General features: G+C 35.4%; 2 protein-coding genes across 4 annotated transcripts in view; one reads left to right on the plus strand and one right to left on the minus strand.

Annotated features, from left to right (window-relative positions):
• Dus1 (Dihydrouridine synthase 1) overlaps positions 1-21985 on the minus strand; it is a 592604-nt gene that overhangs the window by 418818 nt on the left and 151801 nt on the right. The gene's annotated exons all lie outside the window — the stretch shown is intronic.
• Positions 798-21985, plus strand: part of LOC136825606 (uncharacterized) — a 23231-nt gene continuing 2043 nt past the window's right edge. Inside the window, exons 1-3 of the mRNA XM_067082191.1 lie at positions 798-803; positions 5059-5153; positions 6339-6456. Of these exons, the coding sequence (XP_066938292.1) occupies positions 798-803; positions 5059-5153; positions 6339-6456 (219 nt within the window). The remainder of the gene's footprint in view (positions 804-5058; positions 5154-6338; positions 6457-21985) is intronic.

Here is a 21985-nt window from a genome sequence, read left to right on the forward strand (position 1 = left end):
CGCCAGCTTGTAAGACAAGACGAGATTTACATATAAACATAGATACATACATTCATTCACAAGCTTCTCCTTCTCAGCTTAATCTTAAGTCGGGGTTGCTGTTTTTAACGTAACATTTTACTCAGACGCCTCCATCTCCTTTCGAATGGAGGGGCCCGAGGTGACGTTCAAAAATCTCCAAGGAGGAGGAAGTTAATAGTAGCAATAAATTTCAGAGAAAATGGCCGATTTCATAATTGGTTTTGGCAGATTTTTACAGACGGATGCCCTTCCCGACTCCAACCCTTGCTACATACATACATATTTGCATAAGTACACACAGACACACACATATATATATACATATATAATGTATATATATATATATATATATATATATATATATATATATATATATATATATATATATAATATATATATAATTATGTGTATATTTATATATTGTACATATATAATACATAACACATTTACATATTATAATGTGTGCAAATAAAAAAAAATCAATGCGTTGTAGCGACATACGAAAAAATAAAATATAAAAACCATCCCCCAAAATTGATTAACTCAATAAATCACGACTCGGCATCTCTGCTTTCCATAGTAACATTCCCCGTGACAACAATTTTGAGTTTTTATTTTTTTTATTTTCTCGTCGGATATGGAAAATCCACTGATGATGATAGCGAAAAGCGAAGGGTAAAAAAAAAAAAAAGTAAGGAATATTCGCGGATTTCCTTTGCACGTGAATTGCAAACATGCAGCGGAAATAGTTCCATTAATCTCAGTTTGCACTGCGAATGAGGGTAAGGGATGGCACGAATAAAATGAAAATAAAAAAAGAGATGGAATTTAACGACGCCCGTTGCAATATGCACTAGGGCACAAGTTTCGCGAATGTTAATGACCTGCCATTGCGCCGTCATCAAAAATAAATATAAACCGTAAAGGAAAAATACGTAAAAAATATTTTAAAGAGAAAGCACCTAGCATAAAAAGGAAAATTAAAACAAAATGGGGAAAGTACAAAACTGCATCGGGACAATATACGAGCAAAATAAGAAGGAATACATAAAACAGAAAAATTTTTAAAAAATGTCAAAACTCAACAAAAATAAACTGCACAAAGTGAAGCAATGACGTTTGAATACCAAGAAAAAAAATCTAACATGATTTTACGTCTGTCACAATACCTCACATTTTTCATGATTTAAAATGGATATGAATTATATAAAAAAAAATTACGACAGGTAAACTTACTTCAAAACTTGTTGCACGGTAAAGTGATTACGCAGTCTACGAACACAATGCGGTTATTATTCCTACCTTACCATTACATCTTCCACTGAATTCATCACTACATGAATGTTTTACAAAGCCTGAAAGCCCTAAATCGAAAATACATCTTCATATAAACAGAACCACACACACATACACTCACACACACAGACAATATAAATATAAATATATATATATATATATATATATATATATATATATATATATATATATATATATATATATATATATACTTACAGGCATACATCTAGAGAATACAGCTTTCTGTAGACATACCTCTAGAGGGAATGATTGATTGATAGTTATCTGGCGTCATTCTGAAGAGGAAGAGGTGTGTGTTCATACACATACACACATATATATATACAGTATATAAATGTATATGTATATTACTTAATATGTGTGCGTATATGTATACACAAACAAATGTATATACATATACGCACACATATTATGTAATATATATACAGTATACTGTATATATGTGTGTATGAACACACACCTCTCCCCGTTCAGAATGACGCCAGATAACTATCAATCAATCAATCCCCTCTACATGTATGTCTACAGAAAGCTGTTCCCTTTAGATCAACAGCTATTACTTTAAGAAAATATCGTTAACTAAATGACTTTGTCCCTACTCATGTTACGACCTTCTTCAGCCGACTGACTACCAAATGCATGTTTGAAGCTTATAATCAGCGAAGGAACTGTGGTTTTAAACGGAACCTGATCGCATTTTTTCATCTTCTTAGTAAGGCGAGAATGCATTGGCTATATGAGACATATATATATATATATATATATATAGAGAGAGAGAGAGAGAGAGAGAGAGAGAGAGAGAGAGAGAGAGAGAGAGAGAGAGAGAGAGAGAGAGAGAGAGAGAGAGATAGAAATAAATTTATATATATATAGAGAAAGAGAGAGAGAGAGAGATTTACATATATATAAAAATCTATATACACACACAATATATATATATATATATATATATATATATATATATATATATATATATATGACAGAGAGAGAGAGAGAGAGAGAGAGAGAGAGAGAGAGAGAGAGAGAGAGAGAGAGATGCGTGGGTGTGTGAGTGGGCTAGGTTACCTGAATGTTTCAACAGCCACCACCATTTCACACAGCTGTGAATTACCACTTAAGGTCATTCTCAGAATAGAACCGGAGGCCGATGACATTATGCTTTCAATTTATGCCTGCAAGCGATCAGTCAGCTAAGAAACGCCATCAATATTCTCGCTCTGCTAATCGAAACCAACGTTGATATAAAATTGCCCAAACGGCGAATCATTTAAGATAGAAACCTTTATTTCCTCGATGGGATCAAAGGAGGCTCTGATAGTAATGTTATAAGGGAATGGAAATATTTATCTTTTGCAAAGTACACTTATAACATATCTCACAGCACAGCTACAACGAAACACAAAAAAGTGTAATATAAACATAACTGATGACAATAACATCAGTTATATTTTTATGTCACGTTGAAGATGATGACGCTATTTTGAAGACAACATTGCTAAAATGAGATACAATTTAAAAAAGCGTGGTATAAAGAAACTGATGACAATAACATCATTTATTTTTTTTATGTCACATGGCAGATAACTATGTTATTTTGAATTTTTGCTAATTATATTACTATGACTTACAGCTTTTTTCTAAAGAGTGGAATATATGTAATCAGTACAAATTCTCATCATATATCAAAATCCAGTTATGATTCCTCACTTCGCAGAACTGAACAAGAACTTCTAATAAAGTGAAACCAATATACAGTGTTGCTAAAACGACCTCACAACTAGGTCTCTTACTAAACAAAAAGGCTTTCATGAAGTTGAGATGACTGTTGAAAATTATTGTAAATAAAACCACGTTATTTCATTAATAACCAATTTTACAGCTAATAATCAGTTAATACTCCGCAACTGATTTCTGTTTGCAAGAAAATCATTTCTCAAGTCACGTTACTGAGAGATCATAAAGGAAAAACTGTTACGTGAAATAAAACCAAGACAATCCTGTTAGTATGACCGTAACTAATAATCCGGTTATTACGAATTACAACCTCCCCTTCCCCGCCCCCCCAAAAAATAATATCTAAGATACCAACGCTCCATCAATAACATCCTTTGAGAAAACAAAACAGGATTAAAGCAGAACGACACACAAAATATGACCAGGAGTGGATGTAGATTGAAAGTGACGGCGAGGAAGGAAAAGGGGAAGCGGAAGGGGAGGTAAAACATATCGTGACAAAAATCTGGGAACGAGTAAAGCATGTCGTAGGAGAGAGAGAGAGAGAGAGAGAGAGAGAGAGAGAGAGAGAGAGAGAGAGAGAGAGAGAGAGAGAGGAGTTGAGGGCGGATAAGGAAGTCGGAGGAGGAGAGAGTTGGGGGCGGATAAATAAGTCGCAGGAGGAGGAGGAGGAGGAGGAGGAGGAGGAGAGAGAGAGAGAGAGAGAGAGAGAGAGAGAGAGAGAGAGAGAGAGAGAGAGTTGGGGCGGATAAAGAAGTCTTAAGAAGAGAGAGAATTGGGAGCGAATAAAGAAGTCTTAGGAGAGAGAGAGAGAGAGAGAGAGAGAGAGAGAGAGAGAGAGAGAGAGAGAGAGAGAGAGAGAGTTGGGAGCGGATAAAGGAGGAGGAGGAGGAGGAGGAGGAGGAGGAGGAGGAGGAGGAGGAGGAGGAGGAGGAGGAGGAGGAGGAGGAGGAGAGAGAGAGAGAGAGAGAGAGTGTTGGGGGCGGATAAAAAAGTAGTAGTAGTAGGAGGAGGAGGAGGAGGAGGAGGAGGAGGAGGAGGAGGAGGAGGGACGAAAGCGTGTCGTGACAAGAGATCCTGGAGGAGTCACGAAAGGGAGAACACGCGAGAACGGAGCAACCGTCGGTCCACGCGAAGTCTCAGAAGAAGGAGAGTCCGCCGTTCAACGAGTGACGCACAAAGGAAACTGCAGCGTTATCGCCACAACAGTATGTAAACCTCAGTTGCGCAGCAGCTCCTGGTCACATTACCAATCAAAGTTTACAGATCGCGGGCTAGGTCACGATCGTGTAGTTGGTAGTAGGTGTGCTTCTGTGCTTGGCACACAGTTGGTCCAAATAGATTAATAATTATCTTATCATAATAATCATTATGAATATGAATGTGAAATTTAGGCCAAGGCCTAGAGCTGGGACCTATGAGGTCATTCAGCATTGAAAGTGAAATGGAAAGTGAAAAGGTTTGAATGGTGTAACAGGAGGGAAACCTCGCAGTTGCACTATGAAACAATTGTTAAGAGATGGTGGGAAGTAAGGTGGAAGAACGAGAATATGAACGGAGGTACAGTTAAAGGAATCAAAGGGAGTTTGCAGCTAGGGGCCGAAGGGACGCTGTAAAGAACCTCAAGTCATGACTACAGTGCACCAAATGAGGTGCACTGACGGCATTATCCCCCCACGGGAATAATAATCACCATTTGGACCCCAATAAACCCCAAATGTATTGGTTCTCAATGACCTAGACATATCCTTCCAGGCAAGATAATGACCATCACCTACAACACTTGGTACTCCTCCAGGTTTCCTTTGGTTCCCAACTTTTTAATTTATTTTTTCCCAATTTGTTAACTTATTTTTCCTTTTCATGAGAGATCTCTTCTTTCTGTTTTTTCTCATTGCCTACTGTTACTGCTTCTAATGAACACCATATTCTTTGGGAGCTTGAATATCAAGTCAATGGCCTGTGTGAGTTTGTCCATGTGAATAGGGTTCATCTTCTGAAGAAGAAGAAGAAGAAGAAGAAGAAGAAGAAGAAGAAGAAGAAGAAGAAGAAGAAGAAGAAGAAGAAGACGAATTCCTTATGCAAATATCACTTGAGACTTAAAAATATCTTAATCTCTCCCTACTGACCATTTTAATGATTCATACCTTACTGTTATATTATCACTACAAAAACAGCTCATTCTGAGGGTAAAACTGACTTCTAAAACGTGTAATATACACACGCACTGATGTATCAACTTTAACCAGGTGAAGAAGCTTCCTCATTTCATTTTGTTTACATCAAATTTTAATCAGTTTAAATTACATCGCACACATTACAGTACAAGCCTGTAAAACTACACGTTTTTGTGAGTTATAGTATCTTTCGAACCTAAAATATAACTATTTTTTAATCTTGTTAATCCTCTGATAAACTATATCAACATGAATTTTATTGGTCTGCTCAACAAAAACTCAATTAAATCCACTTTCATTTCACAAAAAACATAAGACAATATAAACATGTAAAAAATGCGCAATCGAGGTTTCTGCACAGCCGATACAGTGTATAATCAAGGGCACCGAACATAGATCTATCTTTCGGTGGTCTCGGTAACATGCGTATGAGCCGCGGCCCATGAAAATTTAGCCACGGCCCGGTGGTGGCCTATCCTATACCGATGCCAGAAGCTCGATTATGGTAACTTTAACCTTAAAAAAAAATAAAAAACTGCTGAGGCTAAAGGGCTGCAGTTTGATATGTTTGACGGTTGGAGGGTAGATGATCAACACACTAATTTGGAGCCCCCTAGCCTCAGTAGATTTTAAGATCTGACGGCGGACAGAAGTGCGGACAGAAAAAGTGCGGACAGAAGAAAGTGCGGACGGACAGACAAAGCAGGCACAAAAACCTACGTGTCTACCCATCCAAGTTTCAGTAACTATAACCTACACTAAGTTGAAGCATGATTCTCTCTCTCTCTCTTTCTCTCTCTCTCTCTCTCTCTCTCTCTCTCTCTCTCTCTCTCTCTCTCTCTCTCTCTCTCTCTCTCTCTCACAAACAAACAATATAAAATTACTTTCCAAAATGACCCTTTCAAAATTCAGAATTCATGGGCTAGAAAAAGAATACAGAATGTAGCACATAACATACAATGATGGTTCATTACAGAGAAAGCTAAGAGCGCTGTCAACATTTTCCAGAATAACGTACATAAAGACTGGTGTCGAGTTAATTTTTCTTATACTTACTGGCATCTGCATAAATCAGTCTTATTTCTTTAGATACAAAAAATCAACAAAGGAAGAAGAAGAAGAAGAAGAAGAAGAAGAAGAAGAAGAAGAAAAAGAATCAGTAGTAGTACACATGAGCGCAAAAATAAAATCCAGCCAAAAAGGAAAGGCAAGAAAAAGTATACGGACGGAGTCCCCAGGTGTCCTAAGACGCATTTACCTCAATAGGATGGATTCGGGGAAGAGCGGAGGAATTCCCAGGTCAAAAGCAAATCAAACGACTCCCGCAGAAGGCTAAGACGGAGGATAAACATCTCCGGCCCTTGCCATCCTTTTAGAAAGCGTCAATAAGGCAACTCGACCCACCCTCTCTTGAGATGTATATCATATAAGCTCTTACAAATCTATTTGCACGTCTTAGAAATACCAGAGTGGTGCTACGTGGGATGAAGTACATGCAACATGGAATGAAGCACATGCAACGTAGAATGAAGCATATGTAACATAGAATGAAGATGATGCAACATAGAATGAAGCACTTGCAACGTGAAATGAAGCACATGCAAGGTGGAATGAAGCACACGCAACACGGAATGATGCACGTGCAACGTGGAATGAAGCACGTGCAACGTAGAACGAAGCACACGCAACGTGGAATGAAGCAGATGAAACGTTCAATGAAGCACATGCAACATAGAATGAAGCATATGCAACGTAGAATGAAGAATCTGCAATGTGGAATGAAGCACAGGCAAAGTGGAATTAAGCACATGCAACGTGGAACGAAGCATATGCAACGTAGAATGGAGCACATGCAACGTGGAATGAAGCACATGCAAGTAGAATAAAGCATATGCAACGTGGAATGAAGCACGTGCAACGTAGAATGAAGCACACGCAACGTAGAATACAGCACATGCAACGCAGAATGAAGCACGTGCAACGTAGAATGAAGCACATGCAACGTATAATGAAGCATTGCACCGTAAAATGAAGCACATATATACATGGCCCTTGATCAATATCAGATAAACATGACGAATCATTACACTGTAAGAAAAACTCCCACAGATGAATACAGAGCAACTGGATTATTCCCTATTTTTAACTTATTCTTTTTAATGCTCATGGTTCCTGATTATTGGTATATGCAGATTAAAAATGAAAAAAAATATACAACAGAAAATATCAAAAGGATTAGGTTACTCGGTATTCCAATTAAAATTCAAATGTCGTCATTTTCCACATATATATGTACATTACATATACTCTGCTATTACAAAGTCATGACACTTATAACCATTATTTACTAACTGCACTTACACAGTTCAATAAAGTTAAAACGTCGAACCGTATACAATCGCCAAACAAGGATAACTTGAAATTCTACTTTGTCCATCTCAAACGTACCTGGATATTCGCAAGATTCAATTCCCATTTGGAATTTCCAAATGACGAATTCCTTTGCACTTTCTGAATACTGAACATTGCTGAGTACCTAAATATTTAACACCTTTGTGGGCTGATGTTTATACATTAATGACGCGAACGTAACAAACAATTCTATATACAGTCATAAGCTACGATTCTAGCGAAACTTTTTATATTAGGGCAAACATACTTAGATTTCATTAGCTAATAACAACGCAACTTTCAAATATTTTTCTAAAAAGTTAATTTGTTTCGCTATATGGTTGCTAAGGAAAAAAACCAGCAATGATTTAGTTTCCCTTATTTGTACTGTAAGCACAATTGTTTTAATGTATTTTTAACTTATCTTGATACCAATAATATGGTAGAGTAACTTTTTTACAATGTTCATTACCAGTTTCACAAAATTATTTCAAAAGTACCACCGAGACATTTCCTGTCCTACGTAAAATATTGAATTTTAAAAAATATTTATCTTAAAATACTACTAAGGAATTTGACTGACTTATATTTCATATATGAAATTCAAAAAATATTCATCTTACAACTACTAAGGAATGGACTGACTTATATTTCATATATGAATTTTAAGAAATATTTATCTTACTACTAAAGATCTGACTGACTTACATTCTATAAATGAAACAGACGACGCAAGTATCGCAGCGACCAACAATTCAAGACCATTAATCAACACGAACATTAAAAGTCGCTTAGGCTGATAAAAAAGTAAAGACACAGACTCATTAATCACGACTTACACACTAAAACCTACTTATTTACATAAGTGGATATCGTTTATATCAGGACCCTTCAAAATCCCAGAACCCAGGTCTCCACAGAGGTACACTCCGCCCTGCTAATCAGTCATTGAACAAGGGCAATAAACTCATCCCAGTCAACATGCCAGGATGTCTTATGAGAAACAAGAACCAATAATTGTTTAATTCGTAAAAAAAAAAAAAAAACTGGGCGGACGACAAGTAAAATACTCACCTTCTAAAAGCGGGAAGGTTATGTTACTGGGAATTTAAAGGGAGGGAGAAAATTCAAGCTTCTAGGTGACATTCGCTTATAAAATATCCTTGCAGGAAGTAATCATGAGAGAGAGAGAGAGAGAGAGAGAGAGAGAGAGAGAGAGAGAGAGAGAGAGAGAGAGAGAGAGAGAGAGAGAGAGACTCTAAAAAAAATGTTTATCTACTCGTAAGCCTATTAAAATACAAAAGGTTACTTAAAATGTGTTACGTTACGTATATAACCCAATTCCACACGAACCCGATGCGTGAGGCACACCAGACCCAGTCTGCCTACTTAACTATCTCCGTTCGTATAAAGTAAACTTACGGTATATACGAATTCATATCTCATCCCTCCATATCACCAGCCTTTCATCACGACAAATAGGATTAACTTAAGATATAAACTTGATAGCACCTTGACTCTTGTTATGACCAACAAGGAAACAATCAAGATGAAATCACTGTACACAAATAATAAAGTCAAAACGTTCAACTTTTTTAATGTAAAAACTAAAAGACTCAAACTTGCTCTAACATTACAAAAACTGGGGAAATAACGCTTGGTTTGTTTCCCCCTTTTTTATAGCAGCCAAAAAAACAATAAAACACTAAATTTTTGCAAGAACACAAACGGCTAAATACGGTTGTCTTAACGTTAAAAAAATATAAGAAAATCGTATTTTTATTTTGTTTTATTTCATTCTTCCTAACATAAAAACCAATGAAACCCTAAATTTTTGCAAGCAAACAAAAAACTGAATACGTTTGTGCTAACATTAAAAAAACTACAATAAAACCACGTTTTCATTTTGTTTTATTCCTGCTGACATAACAACCAATAAAAACCTACATTTTTGAAAGCAAACAAACAGCTAAATACGTTTGGCATAACATTAAAAACTACAATAAAATCATGTTTTCATTTTGTTTTATTTTAATCCTGCTAACATAAAAACCAATAAAAACCTACATCTTTGCGGGCAAACAAACACCTAAATGCATTATAAAACAACAATAAAATCATGTTTTCATTTTGGTTAATTTCATTCTAGCTAACATACAAATTAAAAAACCATACATTTTCACATTCAAACAAACAGCTAAATACATTAAAAAACAACAGTAAAATAATGTTTTCATTGTTTTATTTGATTTTTGCTAACATTATAAACAATAAAAACCTACATTCTTTCAAGCAAAAAAAGCTAAAAAAAAAAAAAAAAACAATAAACTCATGTTTTCATTCTGTTTTATTTTATTCTTGCTAACTTAAAAACGTCTAACAACCTACATTCTTGCAAGCAAACAAAACGCTAAATACGTTTGTCCTGACATTAAAAAACAATAAAAGCAAGTGTTTATTCTGTTTTATTTTATTTTTGCCAAAATAAAAGCCTATAAAAACTTGTATTTTTGCAAACAAAAAGCTAAATACGTGTGTCAATAAAAACCTACATTTTTGCAAACAAACAAAAGCTAAATACGTTTATTAATACATACCTACATTTTTGCACGCAAACAAAAAACTAAACACGTTTGTCTAAACAATGAGAAACTACATTCTGTTTTTATTTAATTCTTGCTCACATAAAAACCTGTAAAAGATATTTCCCCCTTTAACCTGCGAGACCTCTAGACCTTCTTCAGGAACGACCTCTCTTGCCACCCCTCCCGAAGCCCAATTTGCGATTCATCCCCAGCTGCTCATTTGCCCGAAAACTGAGAGCCTTCCTATAGAGTATGTGATCCGCCTTACCTGAAGGGCCATTTGTTACACGAAGCAGACCCAGAGAGAGAGAGAGAGAGAGAGAGAGAGAGAGAGAGAGAGAGAGAGAGAGAGAGAGAGAGAGAGAGAGAGGGTTGTTGTGAGCAACACTACTTCCATTTCGATTTCGAAAGTGCTCATAAAAATAGTGTCAAAAAATTTATATACAATATAATTTATAGGTGTATGTGTGTATATATATATATATATATATATATATATATATATATATATATATATATATATATATATATATATATATATATATATATATATATATTGGCAGTGCACAAAACCAAAAAGAAAAGACTGAAAATAAAAGCCAAAAGTCACAATTGCAAACAAAAACACTTCACAATTATATATGACCACATCAACCATGACAGCAACTGACAAACTTACTGAGATTATATAGTGTCGTGTCTCTACGACGACAAATCAAATCGACAATTAAGAACCAAGTCATTACTGGTGGCAAAAAGGAGAGAGAATTAATGTCTACGATCCACAAAATGAACCATGCAGGCGCTTGAAGTAATTATGAGACTGGGCCAATGACCTGATAAAGTTGAACCTCGCCTAATTATGGGACTGGGTCAATGACCTGATAAGTAGAACCTAGCCTAATTATGAGACTGGGTCAATGACCTGATAAGTAGAACCTCGCCTAATTATGGGACCCGGTCAATGACCTGATAAAGTAGAACCTAGCCTAATTGTAGGACTGGGACAATGACCTAATAAGTTGAACCTCGCCTAATTATGGGACTGGGTCAATGACCTGATAAAGTAGAACCTCGCCTAATTATGGGACTGGGTCAATGACCTGATAAAGTAGAACCTCGCCTAATTATGGGTCTGGGTCAATGACCTGATAAAGTAGAACCTCGCCTAATTATGGAACTAGGTCAATGACCTGATAAAGTAGAACTTCGCCTAATTATGGGGCTGGGTCAATGATCTGATAAGCAGAACCTCGCCTAATTATGGGGCTGGGTCAATGACCGGATAAAGTAGATCCTCGCCTAATTATGGAACTGGGTAAATGACCTGATAAAGTAGAACCTCGCCTAATTATGGAACTGGGTCAATGACCTGATAGAGTAGAGCCTCGCCTAATTATGGGTCTGGGTCAATGACCTGATAAAGTAGAACCTCGCTAATTATGGGACTGGGTCAATGACCTGATAAAGTAGAATCTCGCCTGACATTTGGTCCAGTCCGCAATATCGATCTGGATGCAAGCTCGGTCTCTTTCATTAAAAAATAACGGCATAATAAATCGTCTCAATTCCCACGATCAATAACCCTCTGTCAGTACCATCGACTGAAAGGTTTCACGTTCAGAACCGAAAAAAAGTAAGGATTCTTGAATTCATCTCACCATGAGAAATACGTATTAAGACACTAACCATCTCTTCAATCCAATCCATATCACTAAAGAAAAAAAAAAATTTAAACTTTCTATGTTTATACAGTTGTCAATATTTCTACATCACTACAATCCTCTCTGTAGTAAATAACGCCACTTACACAACAGACAATGAAAATCGACCTAATCAACACTGTTAAAAACCGATGCTTAAACACATTTCAATCAGGTGCTATAGTATAAACATTAACAACAGTGAATCACAAATAGTCTAAATCAGGAACGTAAAGTACCTATAATTTTCTCAAGTGGTATCATCAAGACTAATAACCCTGTACTGTAAATCAGACTAATAATCCTGTATTGTAAATCATCTAGGAAAAAAAAACACTAAAATGGCAAGGACAGACACTAATCTCGGTCACCAAAATCCAATTTACGATAAACATAGCTGACTAAGATACTCGTTCGTACAACGACTAATAAAATTAATGCACTACAGCACCCTACCAGTTAGTCATTTTCTGAACTCTGACAACTCTGTAACAAGTAACTAAGTTTAAAGAAAGTGTACAGACAGGAAAATAAAATCAGAATATATTACCAGAATTCATGTCAAGTAATTAATAACATACATAAATAGAAAAAAATGCCTGTAGTTTCTCATAATTCTGAGAAAAAAGTATGAACTTAATATACGGAAGACACGCTCCGGTCCCGTGTTCTCTTTGATAACAATTAGAGTAAAATCATAACCATATCATCTTCCACATTACTGTTGAAAATCTTCTATTTAAATTTCCTTCTAAAAGACGAATTAGCCATGGGGTGTTCCTCGCCGGTTGAGTATCTAAATCATAAAAAAAAAAAAATTAGCAAATTCACGAGAATTTACATAAAGTAACATTTTTTATTAATAAATCTCAACATGTTTCTACTTAAAGGACCCCGTGTGGCAAGCAAAATTCCAAGAACACTTTTGAATGAACAGAACCGCAAGGACATTCTTTGCAAGACTACGGGCTGTTCATCGAAGGTTGAAAAACTGCCAGGGGCAAATGAACGCCAAAATCCCCCAACTCCGGAATGAAGTTTCTGAAATACTGAAGTTTTCAAAGGAAAAGTTTTCGGGGAGGGGAGGGGGAGGAGGGCAAAAAATAAAAGATTTGCGAAATAATAGAGCTCTCGAAATAAAAGTGTTTTCCAAATGAAGTTGTTCGAAATAAAGTTTCTGACAACTTTACCTGACAATGACAGGGCCAATTAGCGTCCTCTTTTTTTTTTTTCGCTGGTTCTCTTCTCCTTCAGGTTACCCTTTGTAGGCTGTGACCTTATTTGTAAGACTTTGGAAGGGGAGGTAAAAAAAAAAGTAGGGAACAAAAGGTGAAAACTTAAGCAAAAAAAAAAAAATTCTCTTCGTAGACGAGTGGACAGAAATGACTGAAGTACAATTCCAATATGAATACAATATGGAACAATATAAGTAAAAACAAATCGAATATTCATAAATCAAAACTCACAGACTAATAACTAAATAGATGATGTGTACAGACTTCACGATGAAAACTTTCATATATTAGTGGTATTCAGAAAAACAAAATCATAATAATTAGGATACATACAGACTGAACACCTGGCGTTTGCAAACAACACTGTTTTCATATACATACATGTATACATACCTTTATATTTTATATAGCTTTATATCAATTTTTATACTGTACACATAATATAACGATAACGTAACCACGCACAAAGTAAATAATATATATATAAATTTATATATATACATATATATATATATATATATATATATATATATATATATATATATATATATATATATATATATATATATTATCATATATATATATATGATAATGTATTTTTTTCAGAGAGTTTACAATTCAACTTTTACTTCTTTTTATAGCATACCTAACAATTACAATAAATTACTTGCCACTTCTTGTTAAGACAAGGACAGAGCTCACCTGAGCGTAGCGACGACTCGGCTTTCTTGTTGTTCTTGCTGTTGCTAATGTTTTGGTTGTTGATGTTTCCTTGTTCATGATTTAGTTCACAAGGTTAAACATTTCTTTTCTTTCACAATACTAAAACCTGTAATCTTTCACGAAATGTTTTCCATCTGTTTATCAACGGCTTTATTAATTAGTCTTCCAGTACAGTGTCCTTCACACAACTACTAATCACTTCTAATTAGCAACAGTTTAGTCTTCCAGTACAGTGTCCTTCACACAACTACAAATCACTTCTAATTAGCAACAGTTTAGTCTTCCAGTACAGTGTCCTTCACACAACTACAAACCACATCTAATTAGCAACAGTTTTCTCATATGCCATACATAATGCTTCTAACTGAGCATTATGCAAAATAAGAATACACTTCCGTTTTTCACCTGTCACAATCAAAACAGTCTCTTGAAAACACTGCAGCACCAACAAGGGCGCACGTACGGAAACACCTGTAGGAAACGAAAACAAGCAAAGGGTTCTTAGCAGAACTGCACAATGGCGCCCGCCCGTTCAATCAGCAAGCAAGAATGGCAGTGAGGGTTCCCCGGCCTGAAAGCAGCCAGGGTCACTGTGTTAAATGAGGGTCTTCTTTTGGACAATGAGAGCGAAGGGCGTTTAAGGTCAGGAGAGAGAGAGAGAGAGTTTAGACTCGCGGAGGTAAAATAATTACCGCAGGTTGAAAAAACACAAGTCATTGCGTGTCACGCTTAGCAAGATTATATAAATAGATAGATAGATAAATAAACAAATAAATAAATCAACAATAAATAAAAAATATAATTAAATAAAAATACAAAAATAAACAAAATGCTATTTAATATCTATAATGAACCTTCCACTCTCCATCCACAGAAACGTCCTTGGTAGATATACAGCTTAGTACTGTAAATGTTAAAGGTTAAAACTGTATCACGTGTAATATGCAGGAGATTGTTGTCGGTTACACCAGCAGCTTCGTGTTTAGAAATAACATACATTCTCTCTCTCTCTCTCTCTCTCTCTCTCTCTCTCTCTCTCTCTCTCTCTCTCTCTCTCTATATATATATATATATATATATATATATATATATATATATATATATATATATATATATATATATATATATATATATATATATATATAACCCTCTGATCATTTTTACCAGGCATATATTATCAAAACCCACAATGACCTCATAATATATACATATATATATATATATATATATATATATATATATATATATATATATATATAAATATATATATATATATATATATATATATAATATACATACATATGCACGAAAAATGGTACAAATTTATCGACATAAAACAAAATCTTTACATATGCGAATTACCCTTTTTTCTATATACACAGAGAGTAAATAATCAAAATAAGAGATGCTAAACAAGAGAGAGGGGATGTAAAATAAAACTGAGGAAAAATCAAAAACAAAAGAAAGATAAAAAGCAAGAAGTAAGAGAGGGAGAATTCGTAATTGACAGCCTCGAGGCAGCAAAGAGAGGAAAAGGCGAATGAAAACCAAACACGGAACGAGAGAAACGGAATAATGGAGGTAATGCAATGAAAAGGATACGGTACACAGAACAAGGCTTCATTCTCGGAAATCCTTTCGTCGGGAAGAGAGAGAGAGAGAGAGAGAGAGAGAGAGAGAGAGAGAGAGAGAGAGAGAGAGATCATTTTCATATTTCCTTTTTTCCGTATATCAGGAAGAGAGAGAGAGAGAGAGAGAGAGAGAGAGAGAGAGAGAGAGAGAGAGAGAGAGAGAGAGAGAGAGAGAGATCATTTTCATATTTCCTTTTTTTCCGTATATTAGGAAGGAGGAAGAGAGAGAGAGCGATCATTCTCACATTTCCTTTTTCGTTATATCAGGAAAGAGAGAGAGAGAGAGAGAGAGAGAGAGAGAGAGAGAGAGAGAGAGAGAGAGAGAGAGAGAGAAGATCGTTTTCATAACATAACAATACTAAGGAAATGTTGTTTTCAAATTTCGAATAAAAACCTGCCCAATTCTAAACATGACTATTTCGTCGAAAAAAAAACATATTTTTATATACATTAAACATTCATGGCGACAACATAATACGATGATGGTCGCTGCTCCCGTCACAAACACAAGAGACTCCATTTTCGAAAAGCATTCAATACAAAAAAAAAAAATAAATAAAAAATCAAACAAACGCAGGAACCAACCGGTTATTCGTAAGGTATCACGTAACGACATTAACAGCGTTACCCAAACACCAGAGGCAACATAAACATCATCTAAGCGTTGTGCAACAAAGCACAAAGACTGTGTTTATAAAAAGATGCAATACTGGGAAGCGCCAATTGCGCAAGGACGACAAAAATAGTGTTAAACATACGAAAGCAGATTTACTGAAGGTAAAAAAAGAAAGAAAAAAAAAGGAGTATTAAGCGTAACGGAAGGATTAGCTGAAACAGCAGCATATAGAAAACGGAAATAGTATGAAAGCCCCAATAACACAAAGGAAAGTTAGAGACAAAAGAGCTTGATAAAAATATGACGATAAATAAACAGCTAAAAATGCCAACAACGAGAGAAATTGATAAATATAAAAAATTAAAAAGGCCAGGGATAATGAAAGAAAACAGAAAGAGAATAGAATGAAAAAAGATTATCTACATCCCCCATCGATGTATATCAATGTTGCGTAGCATGAAGACCTTCGTCGGGAGGTAAATATTTAATAGGACCTTGATAATAACAGCAGGTGGGGATGGGGGGGGGAAGAGGGAAAAGGGGAGAAAGGTGTGGAGAGGAGGGAATGGGGAAGGAAGGAAGAAAGAAAAGAATGTAACGAAGGAGGGTAGGAGGAAAAATTAAGAAAGGAAAGTACAAGAGGGTAAGGGGATAGTAGTGAAACGAAAGAGAATTAAAGAGGGAGGGGCGGACGGGAAGGAAAGGAAAGTAAAAGATGGAAAGGGGGTCAGGTAGATAAAGAGAGAGAGAGGAGGATAAAATTGATGTAAAACAGAAGGGAGAAGGGGAAGGGTGGTAAAACCAAGACCGAGAGAAAGAGAAGGTCTGCTCACTTCCCCCCAAATCCCCCATGTAGGCGGAGCTTTGTCTACCTCCTTATTGCGTCATCAGGTGAACTGCCGTAATGAGCAGGTACCTCTGAGATACGTCATCGCCTACGTAGTAACCCCAGGTGGAAGGCGACTCCGCCCAATTGGGCAGACCTTGTCTCTCTTGGCCTTGGCAAAACTGAGACTGAAGGAAGGGGAGGTAGAGGAATGTATGAATGTAAGTGGGGGGAAAGGGCGGGGTAATCGCAGGGGGAGGGAGGGAGGGAGGTAGGGAGGGGAGAACCTGCAGAGAGATTTTGCACGGTCCAAGGACCCGGCGATAACGGAGCGAAAGGAACTGCGCCGTGCAATAGCAGGGCCACACCGACCTTATCTCAGGGACGAAAACAAATGGCTGTTGCGCAGTTTCGTTTTATTGGCCTGTTTTGATTTGAGACTTTATAGTGGCAGTTTCTCTCTCTCTCTCTCTCTCTCTCTCTCTCTCTCTCTCTCTCTCTCTCCTACGAGCAAATGTTCATTACTGTCAGACATGCAAGTATGCACGCATATGCACATGCCGGAAAGGACCATAAAAAGTTCGACGTCTACGATAAGAGGGAATTAATGATGTATGAAAAACAGGTCCTTCATATTATATATATATGTATATATATAATATATATATATATATATATATATATATATATATATATATATAAATATATATATATATATATATATATATATATATATATATATATACTTTTATATACTGTATGTATATAAGTTGAGCATTCGCCTCCAGCAATAATTTAATTCCCTAACAAGTTCGTTAAATCCTACTGCGCATATTTAGATCTAAACAATGAATAGCGTACCTGGCATTAAGACAACTCTTATGGGCTGAAACCAGGTTGTAAAAGGCTAATGGATTAATAGATGGATAGATATAGATAGACAGATAAACAGACAAGTAATATATATATATATATATATATATATATATATATATATATATATATATATATATATATAATGTGTGTGTGTGTGTGTGTGTGTGTGTGTAATAACTATACGCATGTGTGACTGTTCGCATATAGTTACACTGGGCACATATATACGCAATGTACAAGATTCAATCTAACATGCCATGTTCCATTCGGGAATAAGCGGAATATTGCGATCTAACCAGAACATGTAACCTCTTAGACAAGTCACCCTTGATAAAATATTCATAACAACACCCTGTGTCCTTTGCAGGCTAATAATAATCTATAACAATCATAGTAAAAAAATATAATCGTTTTTATTCACTTCGAAATATAAAAACTGAAAAAATGGACTGTGTCTGAGTCATTACTATACGAATAGAATTTATTTAAAATAAAAATATGAAAAATAATTCAAATTGAAGCAATGACATCATTTCCAAAATAAATCAATATACAAAGTAAACAAACACTAAAAAAAAAAATTAAGCTATCCCCACAAAAACTAAGGAAACACTAGAGCAACTTTAAGCCATATACACAAAATACACCAAATTCCTTAAAATAAAAATAAAAAAAAAAAAGGAAGCTGACAAGAAAGGGCCAAAATAATATTAAAGATAGGGATAAGGGTGACAGCTGATGACCTCTTCCGCCATATCAACATGCAAATGGCGCTGTGATAATATCGTCGAGGCGTCAACAACTAAATGACCCCAAGAAATGGGACGGGATTTGAGTCCCAAGACGCCGTCTCCGGAAGGGTTATAACTGTGTGCTCTTCAATGCGACTTCGGTTCTTCATACGGCTACTGTTCTCCGTAAGGGAATTTCGCCTTAATAGACTTTTGCTGAATATTAACGAAGAAGGGGTGATAATTTTTAATGTGGGGACGAGTAAACAATTGTTCGTTGTAGTGCTGATAATGATGGCCAAACTATGAGGTAGAATATAATTTCAGAGAACTGCCATGCGTCTTAGTTGGCTGCTCATGTAAGAAGTATATTTAACAATAAATACCATATAACATTCCCTCCGATTCGCAAACGTATAAACACGTAGTGTCGCCTAATGCTAAAAAAAAATTTAATAATAATAATAATGTTTACACTCGCTACACATTACAAATATAATCATTAAAAAATTCTGTGAATGTACAAGAAAGATGTTCTAATATTTGACAGCACAATTCACTGACTTCAATCGACTCTGATTTAAGGTTTATCGCACAATACACTCCAAAAAATAAAAATGATCATTCATAAACTCTTCAAACATGCTTCAAATAACTTTGAGTAAAATGTCTGTCACAAGAAAATCAAAACTTATCTGTTCTCCAAACGCTTAACCGCACGAGTTCTCGCGTGACTTTGGACGCAAGGACTCCAGCTTACATAATACTCTTCTAAAGTATGTAAATGGAAAAGCGCTGGTAGATATAACTCTCTGAAATTTAATGAGTTGACGCTGACAATTAAAAAGCCGCACTTTTGTGTTTTCCATTCCAGCTTGGGTAATTAAACATTGACATCGTCCACTAAAGTACTAAAATATTAAAAATATTACGTGACAGCAGCAGAATTTCTAGGAAACAAAGCATCATGCAATCTCTAGTTCTTCCATCAACGACGAAACATGAACAGTGTGAATAGTAACAAGTAAAAGATGCGCCGAAGTGTCTTCGGCACAATCGAGTTTTCTGTACAGCGTATAATCAAGGCCAACGGAACTTTAAGCACGGTCCGGTGGTGGCATATCCTATATCGTTACCACAAGCACGATTATGGCTAACTTCAACCTTAAATAAAATAAAAACTACTGAGGCTAGAGGACTGCAATTTGGTATGTTTGATGATTGGAGGGTGGATGATCAACATACCAATTTGCAGCCCTCTAGCCTCAGCAGTTTTCAAGATCTGAGGGCGGACAGAGAAAAGTGAGGACGGACAAAGCCGGCACAGTGGCTTTCTTTTCAGAAAACTAAAAAAGCACTCCAGCTACGAACCCTTTAAAATAAAATACCACTAGCCAGCTTCAAATCATTTTATTGCCCCAAACATTAACGGCATGGCGGTTTCTTGCAAACATATCACGTCCTCCATTTTGTCTTCCGAGCAGTCACATCGCACGAACACTTGCAAGTAACAAGAAAGAGAAAGTGCTGGTTCAGACGCAGATTATGAAGTATGCTTTATTTGTGCTTTGCTGTCTCCATGTCAACTTCAATAATAAAATTCCTGACAGATTCACAATGTCGTGAAAAACAATCTGTGTAATAAAAATCCACAACTATACAGTAAATATATTACTATGTAAAATATGTAAAATAAACCAAAGACTTTCGAACACTTGAACGGTGTTCCTCATCAGTGTTCGAAAGTCTTTGGTTTATTTTACATACTTTACATAGTAATAATTGTGGATTTTATTACACAATAAAATTCTTAGTAAATATTCCGAGTGTATGAGTATATGCAAAAATCTGAAGCGTTTATTCACTTCGTAAAAATGCAGATATCAATTAGGGTACAAAGAAATGGCAAATTCCTTAGATTTTCATCACTTTCATACAAAACTACAAGTTAAAAAAGTAACAAAGTTAAAAAAAAATGAGAACGAAATCCGATTGAATCATTTTCCCCGAAATTCAAGGGTCCCTGACAGTACTAGCGGATCCAAGAAGGTGGCACCTAAGCCCGTGCCCCCCCTACCCCCAACAACAACAAAAACGACAAAATAATAATGTTGAAGATTTAGATAATAACATAAATGAGAAATATAAAAATGGAAAAAAAATAATCTATTATAGAAATTATATATATATATATACATATATATACTGTATATATGTGTGTGTGTAATATGAAAATTGGTACCCCGCCCTTTAACATTTTTCTTGATCTGCTAGTGCCTGACAGGTCTTGCAAGTAATTTGTTAAGAGCAGCACATGCGCTAAAAGCAACCACCTGTTTTGCATATCATTCCACTTTACTACTGACAATTCAATCTTTCTTTGAAAAATGAACTATGGGATAATCGAGCTGCAAATGTTGAGGAAACAAATGGGAATTCATGGAAGAAACATTTTCACGTCGCAAAAGACATTGTACCGAACAATTGTCACAAAACAAAATTCATCCACAACAAAATGCAATCCTACTACGGTTTAAATCTTATGATAACGACTGGAAATATTATAAACATCAAAAGAAAATTTTATAATTTCATAAAATTACTAAAACCGATAGGAAAAATTATACACACGAACGCCTTTCATGGAAACAAATACACGACTTTCGCTCAACATAAGAGTACGACTTCAGTGAACATAAAATTATGAATTTACTCTATATAAACTTACGACATCAATTAATATAACCGCACGACTTCCATTAATGGGAATGTACAATTTCCAGCAAATATAAATTCATTCAACTTACATGCACGACTTCCATAAAAAAGGAAATGACCGACTTACATTAAAATAAATGAAGGACTTTCATCTAAATAAATGACTGGTTTTCATCTAAATAAATTAAAGGCTTTCATGTAAATAAATGAACCACTTTCATCTATATACATGAACGACTTTCATCTAAAAAAGTAATGACTTTCATCTAAATACCTGAACGACTTTCATCTACAACAACGAATTCTTTTCTTCTAAATAAATGAACGGCTTTTATCTCAATAAATGAACGACTTTCATCTACAACAATGAATGATTTTCTTCAAAATTAATTAACGGTTTTCATCTAAATAAATGAACGTCTTTCATCTAAATAAATGAATGACTTTCATCTAAATAAATGAACGGCTTTCATCTAAATAAATGAACAACTATTATTAAAAAATGAATGACTTTCATCTAAATAAATGAACGGCTTTCATCTAAATAAATGAACGACTTTCATTTAAAAAAATGAATGACTCGTCTAAATAAATGAACGGATTTCATACAAATAAATGAACGACTTTCATCTAAATAAATGAACGGCTTTCATCAAAATAAATGAACGACTTCCGTCTAAATAAATGAACGACTTTCATCT

The sequence above is a fragment of the Macrobrachium rosenbergii genome, chromosome 39, assembly GCF_040412425.1.
Source record: "Macrobrachium rosenbergii isolate ZJJX-2024 chromosome 39, ASM4041242v1, whole genome shotgun sequence".
Classification (NCBI taxonomy): domain Eukaryota; kingdom Metazoa; phylum Arthropoda; class Malacostraca; order Decapoda; family Palaemonidae; genus Macrobrachium; species Macrobrachium rosenbergii.